Below are 17,962 nucleotides of genomic sequence, written 5' to 3'. Positions count from 1 at the left end.
AGACAAGATTCCTTATAAATATCATCAATGTGAAAAGGTAATACACAACACACATTAGTTGTGTACCATATGAAATGGCTGGTCAAACATCTAACTCACTGTCCCACTGGACAACTTATCTATGGGCATTATAGAAATAATTTGCTGGCATTATGACTCAGACCACCAGCAGACTATGGTACATATAAAATCTTCTCATTAAACTGCTACATATGTTGTGAATACTATGTTAGTTGTTTGTTTCTAGTTTTGATTTTTTATTATTGCTGTTATGCCAACTCTGGAACAGAAGGATTCTGAGACCCAATCAAAAAGATTACTAGGCAAGGTTCTTTATTCACACTTAGAAGAAATGGACACTATTTTACAGAGCCAGTAAGCAATTATTCATAATAAAACTTTGGTCTGGGCCGGGCGCAATGGTTCACGTCTGTAACCCTGGCACTTTGGGAGGCCAAGGATGGCGGATTGCCTGAGCTCAGGAGTTCGAGACCAGCCTGGGCAACATGATGAAACCCTGTCTCTACTAAACTACAAAAAATTAGCCAAGCATGGCAGTGTGCGCCTGTAGTCCCAGCTACTCGGGAGGCAGGAGGCTCGCTTGAACCTGGGAGGCGGAAGTTGCAGTGAGCAGAGAGCACGCCACTGCACTCCGGCCTGGACGGCAGAGCAAGACTGTCTCAAAAAAAAAAAAAAAAGAGAGAGAGAGGCCGGGTGCGGTGGCTCATGCCTGTAATCCCAGCATTTTGGGAGGCCAAGGCGGGTGGATCACGAGGTCAGGAGATCGAGACCATCCTGGCTAACACAGTGAAACCCCGTCTCTACTAAAAGTACAAAAAAATTAGCCGGGCATGGTGGCTGGCGCCTGTAGTCCCAGCTCCTCGGGAGGCTGAGGCAGGAGAATGGCACGAACCCAGGAGGCGCAGCTTGCAGTGAGTGGAGATTGTGCCACTGCACTCCAGCCTGGGCAACAGAGTGAGACTCCACCTCAAAAAAAAAAAAAAAAAAAAAGTTTGGTCTGATACAATGTGAGAGACTAAAATATAAATAGACAGATGAAAACATCTATGCACTTCAAGTACTTAACAGTTATTCTCTAAAAGTAGGAGGTGTTCTTATTTTTTTTTCCGTAGACAGGGTCTCAAGTCTGTGGCACAGGCTGGAGTGCAGTGACCTGATGACAGCTCACTGCAACCTTAACCTCCAAGGCTCAAGAGATCCTCCCACCTCAGCCTCCCAAGTAGCTGGGAGCGCAGGTACATGCCACTATGACCAACTAATTGTCTTCATTTTTTGTAGAGACAGAGTCTTGTTATGTTGCCAGGCTTGTCTTGAACTCCTGATCTCAAGCGATCCTCCCACCTCAGCCTCCCAAAGTGCTGGATTACAGGCATGAGCCATCACGGCTGGCAAGTTGTCCCCTTTTTCTTTTAATCACTCGTAAGAAGAAAACACTACATATTACCAGAACATTTAAAGGTGGTTATTACCTATAAATACACAACTGATATTTTCAATGAGATGATATCCACAAAAAATTAAGTTAGAAATATTCTTACCATTATCTTCAGTAAAAATGATACTATTTCAGTAAAGCATGAAAGATACTGGAATCCCTATGCTATATATAGCAACCTAAATATCCAGGACTTGAACTCATCTCTTTAGCAAGCAGACCTAATAGACATCTACAGAACTCTCCACCCCAAATCAACAGAATATACACTCTTCTCAGCACCACATCGCACTTATTCTAAAATTGACCACATAACTGGAAGTAAAGCACTCTTCAGCATTTTATAAACGAACACATATCACAACAAACTGTCTCTCAGACCACAGTGTAATCAAATTAGAACTCAGGATTAAGAAACTCACTCAAGCCGGGCGCGGTGGCTCACGCCTGTAATCCCAGCACTTTGGGAGGCCAAGGCAGGTGTATCATGAGGTCAGGAGATCAAGACCACAGTGAAACCCCGTCTCTACTAAAAAATACCAAAAAAAATTAGCCAGGCACGGTGGCAGGCGCCTGCAGTCCCAGCCACTCTGGAGGCTGAGGCAGGAGAATGGCGTGAACCCGGGAGGCGGAGCTTGCAGTGAGCTGAGATCACACGACTGCACTCCAGCCTGGGTGACAGAGAGAGACTCCGTCTCGGGGAAAAAAAAAAAAAAAACTCACTCAAAACTGCACAACTACATGGAAACTGAACAACCTGCTCCTGAATGACTACTGGGTAAATAACAAAATGAAGGCAGAAATAAAGATGTTCTTTGAAACCAATGAGAACAAAGACAAAACATACCAGAATCTCTGGGACACATTTAAAGCAGTGTGTAGAGGGAAATTTATAGCACTAAATGCCCACAAGAAAAGCAGGAAAGACCTAAAATCGACACCTTAACATCACAATTAAAAGAACTAGAGAAGCAAGGGCAAACAAATTCAAAAGCTAGCAGAAGGCAAGAAATAACTAAGATCAGAGCAGAACTAAGATACAGACACAAAAAACCCTTCAAAAAAATCAATGAATCCCAGAGCTGGTTTTTTGAAAAGATCAACAAAATGGATAGACCCCAAAGCCTCACTCATAGACTGGCAATTTTTTTTAAGTACTTTTCAAAACAAGTAAGCAAATGTATATCATCTCAGCAAGTTATCTGTTACGGACAGGACACCTATATTTGAATGGATAATAAGAAACCAAACAAGATTAACTTTAACAAAATCTAACTTAAACGGGATATAAATATGTTTTTAGTAACATTTTATTCTTATTTACAAAAGACAAGAACACCTTGATATCAGAGTTTATAGAAGATTCTATTTCAAAATTAAAGAAAGCTGGGAAAATGAGAATTTCTCCTTTTCTTCACCAAAGATTTCTCCAAAACCTCACTGACAAAAGTAAAATGAGTGCCATTTCAAATACCTACCTATGCTTTTAAAAACCTTATGGAACTTAGTCGGGCACAGTGGCTCACACCTGTAATCCCGGCACTTTAGGAGGCCAAAGTGGATGAATCACTTAAGGCCAGAGTTCGAGACCAGCCTGGTCAACATCATGAAACGCTGTCTCTACTAAAAATACAAAAAATTGGCTGGGCATGGTGACAGGCACCTGTATTCCCATGCTACTTGGGAGACTGAGGCAGGAGAATCATTTGAACCTGGGAGGCGGAGGTTGCAGTGAGCCAAGATCGCACCACTGCACTCCAGCCTGGGCGACAGAGTGGGACTCCATCTCAAAAAAACAAAAACAAAACAAACAAACAAAAAAAGTTATGGAATTTGTCTGACAACCACTCATTGCCTTTTACTCTACCCAAACTCTAGTTTGCCAAAAAAATTAAAATGCTGGAGACATTTAAGAAATACATTTCTTGCAACTGTACTACATTCTAAACTAACTTCAAAAGACAATTTCATTTTCATGCTACCAACATGAATTACTCTTTAATATTTGGAAACTTACAAACAATGGCTGTTTATCAGACTTCACCTCCTTGAAATCCTTCCTCGAAAGTTAAAAATCCAGCTAACTGGATTTTAAAAACAGGTCTCACTGCTGGTTAGAAATGTGCAGTTTTTAAAATGGTTTCATGGGGTGCAGTGTACACTGCTCAGGTGATGGGTGTACCAAAAATCTCAGAAATCACCACTAAAGAACTTATCTGTGTAACCAAACACCACCTATTCCCCAAAAAATAGTTTTTTTCAAACTACAAAAAAAGTCAAACACAAAACTTACAAAATTTAATTGAAAAATAAGTACTAAAAAATAAAATAAATTAAATGGTCTCATGAGTAATCACAGATACATGTGGCCAAAATTATTTGAGAAACAGTTCTTAGACTTGCAAATTTTTTCTCACTATACTAAATTCAGATAACTTGAGCTCAATTTTCTGCAGTTTAATTCATCTTGCAAACACACTTGGTCTTCTGGCATTTCTAATAAAATAGCATTCCTGTTTCTTGCTTTAAAATTAATACTAAAGAGATGGTTCCTATATGAATTAGTGTATTCTCAGTGCCTTATTCAAAAATATAATTTTCATGCTTTATATAAAACACCAAAAAAAGTTTAGCATTTTTGTAATGGCAACTTTGGATCAATATTGGAAGAATTTTTAAAAAGTAAAAAGCCTATGCCTATGAACAACACCCTGTGAAAGCCCTGCGATAGCTTGAGAAGCAAATCCTTTAATGTGCACTGTAGTCAGTAGCTGCTGCAAGATTGTTATAAAAGAAGTACTCTAATTCACATACATAAGATTTCTTTTTATTTCTGACATTTCATCTAACCTTTCTTCTCTGTCACCCTCACCAAAAAGAACAAAAGAATTTTACCCCAATGTTAAATAATCTAGAGAAATTATTGGCAGGCACCGGGTACACGTTTACACAGGAATCAATCACTATCTCTCAAAAAACTGACAGCAGAAACACTGCAGTCAAATAGACGATACAACAGACATTAAAGAATTGTTAAGGGTTTTTTTGTTTGTTTTTGTTTTTTTAACATAAATGATGTTTTTTTCTAACTGGGTACTAGATATCATCAGTTGTTTCTTTTGTTTATGAAACCTGCTGCCACAGGTAGGAAAATGCCAATCAGCTATATCTATAACTGATGTTTCCAACATTGTATTATTCACAATTACTGCTAATTTACAAATTATTATGAATCAAAGCTAAATAAATATGACAGAAGCTTAACTAAAAATTTTTTGGCATTTCTAATAAAATCTTTTCCTTATCCAGTAGTAACTTTAAAAAACTGACTATAGAAAAGACAACAAGATTTTAGACTTTAATAAGAAGGAACACTTGGAAATAAAAGTATAACTTGCTTTCTATTAACTTTTCATTATCTTTCTAATTTAAGACCAAGATTTAAGTGCCTATTTTCTAAATTTTTTTTTTTTTTTTTTTGAGACAGAGTCTCGCTCTGTTACTCAGGGTGGAGTGCAGTGGCGCGATCTCGCCTCACTTCAAGCTCTGCCTCCCGGGTTCACGCCATTCTCCTGCCTCAAGCTCCTGAGCAGCTGGGACTACAGGCGCCCGCCACCACGCCTGGCTAATTTTTTGTATTCTTAGTAGAGACAGGGTTTCACCATGTTTGCCAGGATGGTCTCAAACTCCTGACCTCGTGATCTGCCCGCCTCGGCCTCCCAAAGTGCTAGGATTACAGGCGTGAGCCACCATACCTGGCTTATTTTCTAATTTTAAAAAGCAGAAAGACAATTCTTTATTCAAGAACTAGCTAAACCTATATTTATTAAAATGTAGCCTACTGATTAAAACTAGTAATTTGTACCAGTAATTTGACCAAATTGCATTTTACTGTTGCACTAACTCAATTATCCAAGCTCTAACTTTAAAAGCATGCATAACTAATTTAAAAATCCATAATTGTACCATAAAATAATAATTACAGAATAAATATATACCTTTGGTAACAATGTCAAATTTAAAATCCTACTAAAAAAAGTATACCCATTAAAAATAAACAACCTTTATAATCTTAGTGCTTTCATAAACTCTTTACTTTGATATTACTTATACTATAGGCATGTAATTTCAGTACATTAGACTGAAAGTAAAGTAACATTACTAAAACAGAGAAAATGATTAAGTAATAGCACATTATTTACATGGACATCTTTCTACAATTTAGTAAAAAGACTATAGCAAATCTGAATAAATACCAAATTTTACCTTTTCTGTATTGTAATATAAAGATTTCAAAGTAGTAAACAAGGGTGGGCAGCCTTTACTGAAGTTAACCCTCAGGAACTTATCCATTAGTTCTCTAAATCTTTCACCTAGAAACAAAAGCGTACTTTGTTACTCTTTGGTTCACGCAAACAATTCTTAAAATGATTTTCTGAATAAAAATAAAGCTCCCTCAGAAACAATTACGCTCCTATCCAATTTATAAACCCAAAAAGTCATAGTTTTAAGTAAAAGTTATCAACTATCCATTCTGAATTTAGCACAATATCAAATATCTTTCCTAATCTCTCACTGACTAGCACACTCAGTCTACAGCTTAAAACCCTGCAGATATGCATAAAGCACTCTGCAGCAGACTACTGCAACCAGCACTATATTCAAGTGATAGCCGAAAGATCTTTTTAAACACTAAGCTGGTATTTACAAATGTTTTCCCAAATCAGCTTGTCATTTACTTCAACTCTCATTCATTCATTCATTCCACAATAATGTGTCAAGCACTTAATACATGCCAGGTACTGTTCTAGGTATTGGGGATATAGCAGTGATTAAAATTTAAAAAAGAAAAAATTTTTTTTTCAATAGAACTTAACATCTCAGTGAGTGAGACCAACAATAAAAGTAAAGTAAATTTATGTTAGATATTAGACTGAGCCATGGGCATTCTAACATTACAGCTAAAACAAATACCCTATTTGCAACATCAAGTAAATAATTCTTTCATTGCTAAACCCCTACAAATGATTTTTGTCGTCACCTTTTGAAAGCAGAGAATATTCAAAGAATTTTAATTTTAAATACAAAGATACAAGAACTTTTTGACAGTATGGACTAATACCTAAGGACATAGATTTACCTAATCATTTGGAAAAAAAAAAAACACATGTATGTCATGAATGATTTAGCCTCAAGTAAGATGACTGAAATGACCTAAGGTTTCTTAATCACAACACTGCACAACAAAATCTAACAACCCAAAATGGTTATTTTTATTTGTTGTGACTGACCATGTTGAACAAAACATGCATGCATACTCAATATAATTAGATGCCATAAAAAAATTTAACTCCATTAACTATAAAGATTGTATTCAGATAATCTCTAATCTCTTATTAGATCATACACAAAAAATACTGGTCTTTTGAAAAATCATAGATTACGAAGACAATATAAAACTTCATCCTGGGTTAAATTATACACCATTGCTTCTTTAAAAATCAAAAATAGTTTCAGAGACCGAATCTTTCCAGTACTTCCTCTGGTATACAACGAAATTAACAATATTGTGGTAGACAATAAGAGACACTGCTTCTTAGAGGAATGCAGACTTCTCCACTTATTTGTGTGCAACCTTGGGCAAATAACTTGTCCATTAAAAACCTCAGTTTTATCACTGTAAAATGAAGGCAATACCATCACTGACCTCAAGAGTACATTTGTATGGCTCAAACGAGGTAACAATATAACAGTAAACAAAGTCTTCCACATAGTAATCACTCAATAAATGTCTCTTATCTTCTCACACATCTGACAGTTTTTATATTTCAAATATATATATAAATATATTTTTATATTTTATTTATATTTTGTTTTCTATTCTTGCAATCACCGCTGAGAAAACAAGCCTTTTATCTTCATGGCAGAAGCCACTCTGAACTCCTCCTTGGTCAACTTTCTCAGTCTATTCAGATCATATTGACAAATTTGGTTAGATTGTGTTAGGTATGAAAAAGAATGAGGAAGCTCTTTAAGTGCTGATCCACGACTAATCTCCAAATACGAGGTTAAGTGAAAAGAAAACCCAGGTGCACAGCAATCCATCAATCCATGCTACTACTGCACTTCCGCAAAAAGCACAGCGGGGGTGGGGGGTGACCTTAAACAAATCTCCCACACATATTTTGGCTCACACATGCACAATATATTTGTAGAAGAATACACCATCAGCTGATCACAATGGATGTCTTCAGGAAAGCAAACTTAGTTGCCAGGGGACAGACAAGAAAAAGACTTCACTTATAAACTCTTTTTACCTAATTTGCAACTGTGTGAATGTATCACCTACACAAGAAGCCTACACAGCTACCCAACTGCTCAGTCACACACCATACTCCCAGATTACTTACGATTTTTCCATCTCATTTTTTCCATCAATTATTATGTGTCTGTTTAGCATTACTGCTCACAAAACAGGTTACCTGAATAATTCTCATCTAGATACATTAGCATGATGTCCCGAAAACATGATGTCCGTATTTACATGAATTCCTAAAATAATTAGTGTAAACAGCAAGAATAGACTGTTTCTTATTCACTGGAAATCCGTTCTATATAATGGACCAAAATTTAATTAGTATTCTATGTTTAATACTCTGGATTATTTCCTTCCCTCTCTCTACCCTTCAGCCAGTGCATAATAGAACATGATGAACTGAACTGATTATTCTGAAAAGTAACTTTATCCCTTCATTATTTTTAGAGTGCTTAATATTTTTGGGTGTTAGAAAATTTCCTTATTGTTCTGTAGGTATGAAGCCCTTTTATCTAAAAAATGGAAAGGCTTTTTCAAAACTTTCACCTTGCGTTCTCAAGATGCATCACATTTCTTGAGGAAGATCTTACTGCTTTTGATAATGCCAAGATGGCTTCTAACTGCACATAAAAGCACTTCTAGACAGGCAAAAAAAATCATGGAATATTCGGCTTTGCACAGAGAAAATTAAGTATCTGCATAATTTTATATATATTCACTGGAGCTTTGTAAATACACATTTGTCAGAACCTCAAAGCGATGATGACTTTGAAAGCCTATGCCATCAGACTCCTCCACTGAGGCCTGTTTTGTAAAAAGATTTTTATGGCATTTCAAAGACAGCATGTCCTAGAGAGTCTAGGATGGTTCCACTTTAACCTAAATCACACTTTACAATAAAAAAAACTCTAGGCTCTTCCAGTAAAAATTTATTTCCTACCCTATACTGCCACATATTGAGGGCTTTTAGCAAACTTATATTGTCTATGGAAATAAATGTAGACAGTATAAATCTGAAGCCCCATGTTCCAAATGAGAAAAAGAGAATAAAGAAGTCTTGTTCATAATCTTAAAGCTAAGCGAGGTTTCTGTCTTTCCTAATAAGCATATGAATGCATTTTAAAGCTCCTAAAGAAATATCCCCCCCACACACAATATATTGTGAAACACAAAATATACCTTGAGACCAATAAAAGGAGGAGAAGTCAGACACTAAAGACCACATATGGTATGATTCCATTTATTTGAAATGTCCAAAAACAGGCAAATCCATAGGTACAGAAAGTAGATTGGTGGTTGCCAGGTGCTGTGGCTGAGGGGTGACAGGGAGTGAAATAGGTATGGGGTTTCTTTTTGGGGTCATGAAAAATTCTGAAAGCAGACAGAGATGATGGTTGCACAACATGATTAATATATTAAAACACTGAATTGCACACTTTTTAAAAGTGAGTTTTATGGTATATGAATTATACTTCAAAAAGCTATTATTTTTTAAAACAAAGAGGAGAAGGAAGAAATACAGAAATGTAAGCCTAAGCATCTTCCACAAAACACTTTTATTAGGGAAAATACTCCTCACTACGCATATGCTCCCATCTTTGAAATTCACAAAGTGTATATTAAAAGCTCTGAGAAGTCCTATAGAAACCTGATAGCTGTGTCTAACCCAGTTTCCCAAACTTACTTGGCTGAAGAACAGCAAAAGCACACCAACACCCTCCCCACCAAGCCTATTAATATCCACTTGGACTTAATGTTCCCTGGAAAACATTAGAGAAATCTGCTCTATTCTACAAAAACAAAACAAAAAAAATGGAGGATCAGAAGAATACTACTCTTCATACGTGGAATTGAAATGCAATAGCATAAAATGAATTTTTAAAATCAATTTCTATCTACTGTCTAATCAAACACATTTCTAAAAGGTATTTCACAAGTCAGTCAACTAAAAATTTTTAATTTTCATCAATATTTTGGTAAAAATAAACTTATAACCCAAGTATTTATACAAATATTTGCCACTGTGAGAATAGAAAATATACTCCTTGCCTCTCCAGAATACTTTTAAGTTATATTAGCTTTCTAGAGTCTGACTTGTGTCAAAAGAAATACCAGAAGTCCCAATATACAATTCATAATCTACAGCACTTACAACTAAAAATAAAGACTTCAACAAAAACACATAATTTTTTAAAAACTCAACAAAGAGGCTGGGCGCGGTGGCTCACACCTGTAATCCCAGCACTTTGGGAGGCCGAGGCAGGCGGATCACGAGGTCAGGAGATCAAGACCATCCTGGCTAACGCGGTGAAACCCCGTCTCTACTAAAAATACAAAAAAAATTAGCCAGGCATGGTGGTGTGCGCCTGTAGTCCCAGCTACTCGGGAGGCTGAGGCAGGAGAATGGCGTGAACCCGGGAGGCGGAGCTTGCAGTGAGCTGAGATTGCGCCACTGCACTCCAGCCTGGGCAACACAGCCAGACTCCGTCTCAAACAAACAAACAAAAAACTCAACAAAGATATTAGCTACCTGAAGAGCTAATACACTGTCTACCTCCTATGTAGCTCAAAAGTAAATGAGTTCAGCTACATACAATAACTCAACTCAAGGTCATGAATATACTATTGTACAATAAAAGCAAATCACAGAATATATACCAGAGTACTCCTATTTATATAAAGTACAAAAGCTGTTTTTGTTTTCAGGAATACAAAATACATGGAGCTCTAAAAATAAAAGTAATGGCAAGATAAAAAGCAAAACTCAGGAAAGTGGTTAACTCTGAGGGAATGATGACGTTCTGTTCTTAAAACACCATGGTGGGTGCAAACAGCTCACAACTATTTCTTTGAATTTGTGCTCAAAAAAGAAGATATAAAACTTCAAAACTATAGCTTGAGCCCAGGGGTTTGAGGCTACAGTGATTGCGCCACTGCACTCCAGCTCCAGCCTGGTAACAGAGCAAGATCTTGTCTCGGAAAAAAAAAAACAAAAACAAAACAAAAACTTCAAAACTTTTACCACTCAAATCATTATACCACATATAATTTGTCACTAATTATAGGGAATTTACCTTCTAAATATGGTGCTTTTTAAAAAGTCACATAAGAAAAGCAGTTTTTCTAACAATACATATTATTTGTATATATTTAGGCAGTACATGATATTTTGTTACCTACAGAGAATGTGTAATGATCAAGTCAGGGTATTTAGGGTACCTATCGCCTCGATTACTTATCATTTCTATGTGTTGGGAACATGTCAAGTCCTCTCTTTTGCTATCCTGAAATATACAATATATTGTTGTTAACTACAGTCCCCTTACTCTGCAAACACTGAAACTTATTCCTTCTATCTAACTGTATGTTTGTACCCATTAACCAACCTCTCTTCATCTCCCCGCCACACCCCCCTTGCCAGCTCTGGTATCTATCATTCTACTTTCTACCTCTATGAGATCAACTTAAGAAAAGCAGTTTTATATTTCTATAGATAACTTCAAATATTAAAATCAACATTTAACTACACATTGAAGTATCACACGCTTATTAACATATAAATAATAAACTCATAACTGTTCATTCCCAACTCCAAGATTGCTGTAAACATAAACTCTATACCAGAAACACGTTTCTAAAATATAAATAACACTGAGTAATTTTGACAAATAATTAGTATTATAAAAGACATCTTAATATTACCTGGGACAAGAGTCAAAGGTAATCTTCTGGGTGTAATTGCTTTGGGGTGCTGCTTACTAATTTCTTCATAAATCTGAAGCCTCTCTTCTAAAGTGCCTATTATCAGTAAATATGGGTGAGATTTATAGCATCAAAACTTTTATCTATGGTAAAATGCTAACAAACTTCTAAAATTTTGTTATAAATAAAATTGCATTAACAATATTAAAGCTGCTTTCAATTTTGGTTAAAATGACATTTAAAACTCTGTGGTGGCAAAATACTATAATCAGTTAAGTCACTGTTTTAAACTCATCTCCGGAGAAATCCAAAACTTCTCTCATCGCAAGATTCTAAATACAACCCAAATCACATATACAAGCCATCACAGACTCAAGATATACTGCACTTCTCTATATTCCTTTAGCATACAACTCATGGAAAAGAAAATCTTTTTATAACGTATCTCTAATAACATATCCTACGTAAACACGCTGAATCAAAGAAACGTACATATATCCCCATAAAAGCCTATAATGTCTGTTGATCAGGCTCAAAGGAGCAACAGTTTTAGGATTACGATTGCAAATGTTTAAAATATAAAAAGATAAACTAAACTTCCATGTTAACTTTAACACTTAAAATCTTCCATGAAACTCCATTATCCTTCCAAAAGATATAAATTACACTTCTAACAGAAAGTTGTATCTTCCCACCCAAGAGCCACCTAATTTTATAGTACCACATAAAGGATGTATCTATACATTAACTACATGTTACTCTGAAATAACAATAAGCAAGCAAACAGGATCTGGGTATAGTTTATCTTTCTAAAATAATATCCTGCATAATTCACAGAGAGATTTATAAGCAATAAGATAATTAATAGTGGAATTTTAAGAAAAAGCAAACAAACCTGTTTTTGAACTATCAAGTTTTAAGTAGATTTTAATCCAAATTCTGTGGTCTAAACCATAGAAAAATAACTATCCTAAGAATAACCCTGGGTGCTAGCAGACAAGGTATCTCTGTAGTAAATGTAGTGTTTATAAGTATTGATATTCAAGATTAATATCAAGCATCAAGATTGTAAACACCACATTTGAAGAGGTGTGATCTTGTTTAGACGCATTCCTTCCCCCAGTAATATGTTTTGGAGCTCCAATGTGGTTGGATTTTAAGACCAAGGATAAGGGGGGGGGGGGGGGAGAACCTCGCTCTCCGTTAATGATTTGGAGACTTCACAAAATATTAAAGACCCTTACACTAACACATAAATGAACTGCATATAAGTATTTTAAACATACTCTCATGTTCGTGCCTAATCTTAGAGAACAACAAGCGCCAAGTATGAAAAAAAATTCTCCACTACCCTAGATATAACAAGCCGTATAAATCCTACTTAAAGTCACAAGTTGGAGCTCCAGAACTTACCACAGGGAAGGAAAGGTCATAAGTTACCTAAAACAATAAAGTAGTATAATTAGTTTTGTAATCAATACATTTTATAGTAACCAAGAATCCTGACATATGGAACATATTATTCATTTTAGTAAAACATGAAAATATTTTTATAAATCGTAATGTTAGTAGTTTAAAGAAAAATCATAGTTAACCCACGTTTTCAACCTTCACACAAGTGAGTTTTGCTGTTTTCTTCAGATTATTACTTTAATCAATATTGTGATTTTCATCATTTTCTTAAAATAAATTTTTAACAATTTGTAGTGTTAAATTTTAAACATAAAAAGAACACCAGAATTAATTAATACCAGTAAGGATACAACAATTAAACTTTTCTTGTAGCTTATACTACTATAAATGAATGTGGGTAGCTACCTATTTACCAAACTTTTTAAATTTAAAAATTCTAAAAAAAAAAAAAATTGCTGTTTCACCATCTTTGAGCCAATTTCATAATTTTTTCAGGAATATATTTATTCATGAGTAAACATGATTTTAGGAATATTAACAGTTCCTACCAACACTTAATTATGAAAACATTACAAAAATCTTGGACCAACACTAGATTTCTGAAAAGGGTCAAAGTTACCAAATTTCAAAGGAAAATATGTAACATTTTGCTCTACACAAATTAGCCTAGTTTGAAATCAAAGCAAATATCCTCAACAATAATTATATGGCCCAATTCTTATATTTAGAGGTTGAGGGTAATGAATCTCTAATGATTTTAAAATATTAAATAGTTACTACACTTCCCAGAAAGGGAATGTTCATTTTCTTCCCTCGTCTCTAAATTGGTATGGTTTGTTTTGTTTTGGTTTGGCTTTATTTTTGCCTCACCTTCCAATACCATCACAGGTAAGGGTCAAGGAACCTAACATATCTGCAATCACTTACACTTAAGTGTAACTATTTGAATTCATTTTTACTCCCATGTTTAACCTATAATTTTACTAAATGGAAAAACGAGTACTAATGCTAAAATTATTTGTTCTCAAGTATTATTACAACTTCACATTTTATTATACTTCAATCAGTAGTTATGAGGAAGAGGAGAAAAATCATTACATACTAATTTGTAGAGCTTTTTCCAAGCCTTCATAATAACACCAATTTTCTGCATTCCGATCAATCAAGTTTTTGAACACTTCACTGGCTTCTTTTAATCTTCCCAATTTCAACAGTATTTCCCCTGAAATTAAGTTTAAAGACATATTCATTTTAAACATTAAATATCTATCTGACCCCAGGGACTTCACTAAACATTATCAGTGAACAGATGGTTAAAAAGACAGAACTCTGTATGCTTCCTCTTTGGGCATGTTGCAGTTTATGTAACTAAGCATAGCTTGCCTTCAGAAGTGAACCTTCATTTGTACCTTTATTTCTGGCTCCCTCTTACACTCCAAACACATACATAGGACATTAATTTGTTAGTAAAAAAACTTTTGCATTACACACATCTTATACTCTTTGAAATAACTAAAGACACACACAAACACATCAAAATTAGACTGGCAAATAATTCTAGTGAAACATTCCTATCTTCCTACTACGAGATTTAAATATATCTTTCCTATCAGTTCATATATTAATTCTCCACTCAATTCTCATTGTTTCCTTTCAAGGTCACTAAAACTGGAGAAGTTTAACTCAGTGAAATTATAACACTAACCGCTTTATAACATGAAACCACACAAGCCATGTTCATGTACAGGTCAGCTCAGCGGGTCGGTAAAAGGTCAAATCCTTTTACTAAGCCACACAAATTAAGAGGAGGTGTGGAGAATGAGGACCCAAGACCTCTCAAATATGATGGAAACACACCTAATCCAAGATAAAGGGGAGATTCTCAAAAAAGAACATACCTCAGCTTCCTGCCCTCAAGATTACCCATTCCTCAAATAATCTATTTCAAACAACCCTTTAAAATGTCTTCAAGTCATACTATTTCTCCTTTCATCATGTTGGAGGAGGCAGTATATTATAGCAGGTCTTATGTACTATTTTTTTTTACTATTTTTATATTATATATCACTCAAACTCTAGAATAAGACTGAACTAGGAATAATTACCAACTCCACCACTAACTAGCTTTGTGATGTGGAGAAAGTGGGTAGTCAGCACCCTGCCTGTCACAAAATGAATACATATAAATGTCTGCTACTTAAAACTTTAAACATGCCCCATTCCTCCACGATTATCTTCTGGCCAATTTTTACCCTGCTTATCCCAGATATAACAGACAACAGCATATTTTTCATTTTCAAAAAACATCTGTTATTTGCTACTACCATGAAGCAAAGGTTATTACTAGAGGAATGCATAGGACAAATATATATATATACCTACATATTCATAAATAAGTGGAAATCTCCAACTTTTAAAGCTTTTTAAAGGATCGTAAAAAGTTAATGACCACAAAGAAAACTGTGTGAATATCAAAGGTCTCTGGACCTGCAAAGTTCAGTGAAACACTAAAAGTAATACCATGATCTGTCTCTGTAGATAATAAAGCATGGGCTACGTATTCAAATTAATGGCCCCCAAATTACCCTCACTAACAATATAAGGATAAATGTGACTATGAGGCAATCTGCAGACTTATTTTTGTTTTTTGAGACAAGGTCTTGCTCTGTCATCCAGGCTGAAGTGCAACTGGCACAATCACAGCTCACTGCAGCCTCAACCTCCCAGGCTCAAGCAATCCTCCCTTCTCAGTCTCCCAAGTAGCTGGGACCACAGGCATGCACCACCACACCCAGATAATTTTTTAGTTTTTTGTGGAGATGGAGTCTCACTATGTTGCCCAGGCTGGTCTTGAACTCCTGCACCTCAAGCAATCCTCCCGCCTCAGCCTCCCAGTGTTGGGATTACAGGTGTGAACCACCGTTCAAGGCCTATACTAACTTGAATTAGTTTCACTGTACCATATTTACTTTTCAAAAACTGCATTCCCTATTTGTTTTTATTTTGAAGATTAAATAATTTAACCTAACTGCATTCCCTATTTGTTTTTTTTTAAGATTAAATAATCTAACGTATGGATTATATTGAATGCATTTCCTATCGATGCTACAGGACAAATACCAAGAAAGAGAAACAGCAATCTGAGTTAAGATTTAATCAGGAAACGACAATAGTATTACAGAAAGGAAAAATAATTGCCTTTTTTCCTCTTTGTTACCATCAATAAGTAACAGAACAAGATAGAAACCAGAATATTTAATTATTTACTCATATTTTATCAATAACTTTTAAAAGTGTCATTAATATGAATTACAATAAAAACTAAATCACTCATGTGCTATACATTAACCAGAAAGAGTATAATAGTTAAAAGTAAGATACTCATGAAAAAGGTATGGGAAAAAGAACATATACTACTAAGTGAAAGAAGCCAATCTTTCTCAGGCAAGAGATGATTTCACAAAAATAAAGCCGATCTGAAAAGGCTACATACTGTATGATTCCAACTACATGATATTTTGGAAATGGCAAAACTATGTAGAGGGTAAAAAGATCAGTGGTTGCCAGGGGTTTACAGGAGTGAGGGATGGAAAGGTGAAACAAAGGGTGTTCAGGGCAGTGAAACTGCTTTGTATAATACTACAATGGTGAATACATGTCATTATACATTTGTCAAAACCCACAGGGCATGACAGTGGGAAAGGCTGTGGGTATACAGGGATATATGGGAACTCTGTACCTTTTTCTAGATTTTACTGTGAACCTAAAACTGTCTTGAAAATGTCTATTTTTTAGAAAAAAGTAAGGGCTCTGAAGTCAGAAGGATGTGTTGATGTGCTTGGAAACTATAACTCTACCACTTAAAAAGCTGGATGACTTTGGGCAAGTCCTTAACCTCTGTAAGTCTCAGTCTGTTCCACTATAAAATGGGGTTAATAAATAGTATCCATCTTAAAAGTGCTAAAAAATTAAATGAAATAAAGCAATTTAAGCAATTACCATACTCAAATAGAATAAGAGTTTTAAAATCTATATTAGCTATTATTTTTATTAAGCTTCAGACTCCAGAGGTCCTACAACTGTATGGAACTTTAGTTCTAAACTATTATTTTAGCTGGACATTCAATTTAATACAATATTGCTCAGGGAAAGGGAATTAATGAGCAAAGATTTGTGAAAATTTTTGTTTGCCCCCTTGTTGATGAATGCTGTTAAAACTATAGGGATCCTGTCTTCATAATTAGCCCATAATGAAAATAAATGACCTTTGTGTTCATGATGATCCCAATATCAGTTATGGTTCTCATTGTATTTAATTAACTATATATGGATATACAGAGATACATATTCAATATGAAGGCAGTACTGCTTACGGGAATGAAATCTGGATTCAAATCCAGCACTCTCCCGTTTACTAAACTGTATGATTTGGGGCTACTCAATCTCTCGGTTCCTCAGTTCCTCCATCTCCAACATAGATACAATAACTACAACATAGGGTTGTTAGGAGGATTAAACTAGTTAATAATGGCTTAATAATAAAGTGTTTGGAACCTTGTCGGATACATAACAACTGTTACGTAAGACTTAGGAGAGAATAAAATACATAGTTTTTTTGTTTTCTGTTTGAGGCCATTAAAAAAAGGCAAGCCAACTTACCTTTAATTTCTGCCACCAGAAGTTTATCACATATTTGTTTCTCATATGTTTCTATATGTTCCAAAGATTCCTGAAACAGATCTGCCTCTCTCATCACTTGATTCTGGTATAATATCAGTTCACTATATTCATAATCTATTTTGTTTGGAGGAACCTGAAAAAAAATGACCAAATTATTTGTATCACTATATAAAGCAGTTACAGACCTTTAATTAAACTGCCTTCTCAGGAGTCATTCACACAAACAAGAAAGCAACCCACAAGCAGATACAAACAGAAGAGTGATTAACAACACCAAAAATGAATGCATTATTTAAAACAAATAATAGGGTGGGACTTCTGTCTATCCCCAAGTGACACAGGTCAACAAATCCTACATACAAATATAAAAATGGTTGAAATACTACAGAATCTAC

At 35.2% G+C, this 17,962-nt stretch overlaps 1 protein-coding gene across 9 annotated transcripts in view; it reads right to left on the bottom strand.

Moving 5' to 3' along the window:
- Window positions 1-17,962, bottom strand: part of NAA16 (N(alpha)-acetyltransferase 16, NatA auxiliary subunit) — a 66,420-nt gene that overhangs the window by 34,617 nt on the left and 13,841 nt on the right. For 5 of the 9 annotated variants that reach the window (XR_004030155.1, XM_030813322.1, XM_030813323.1 and 2 more), the window contains exons 6-9: window positions 17,547-17,700; window positions 13,990-14,109; window positions 11,475-11,570; window positions 5,723-5,829 (exon numbers count right to left, since the gene is read on the bottom strand). Coding sequence is in view for 6 of the 9 variants with exons in the window: in XM_030813322.1 (XP_030669182.1) it covers window positions 5,723-5,829; window positions 11,475-11,570; window positions 13,990-14,109; window positions 17,547-17,700 (477 nt within the window). In the remaining 3 variants the exon portion in view is untranslated. Of the gene's footprint in view, window positions 1-5,722; window positions 5,830-8,972; window positions 9,144-11,474; window positions 11,571-13,989; window positions 14,110-17,546; window positions 17,701-17,962 lie in introns of those variants that run through there. The other 4 variants (XR_004030156.1, XR_004030157.1, XM_030813327.1 and 1 more) reach the window with 2 other exon arrangements.

The sequence above is a fragment of the Nomascus leucogenys genome, chromosome 5, assembly GCF_006542625.1.
Source record: "Nomascus leucogenys isolate Asia chromosome 5, Asia_NLE_v1, whole genome shotgun sequence".
NCBI lineage: Eukaryota > Metazoa > Chordata > Mammalia > Primates > Hylobatidae > Nomascus > Nomascus leucogenys.
This window is presented reverse-complemented; position numbering and strand designations above follow the sequence as displayed.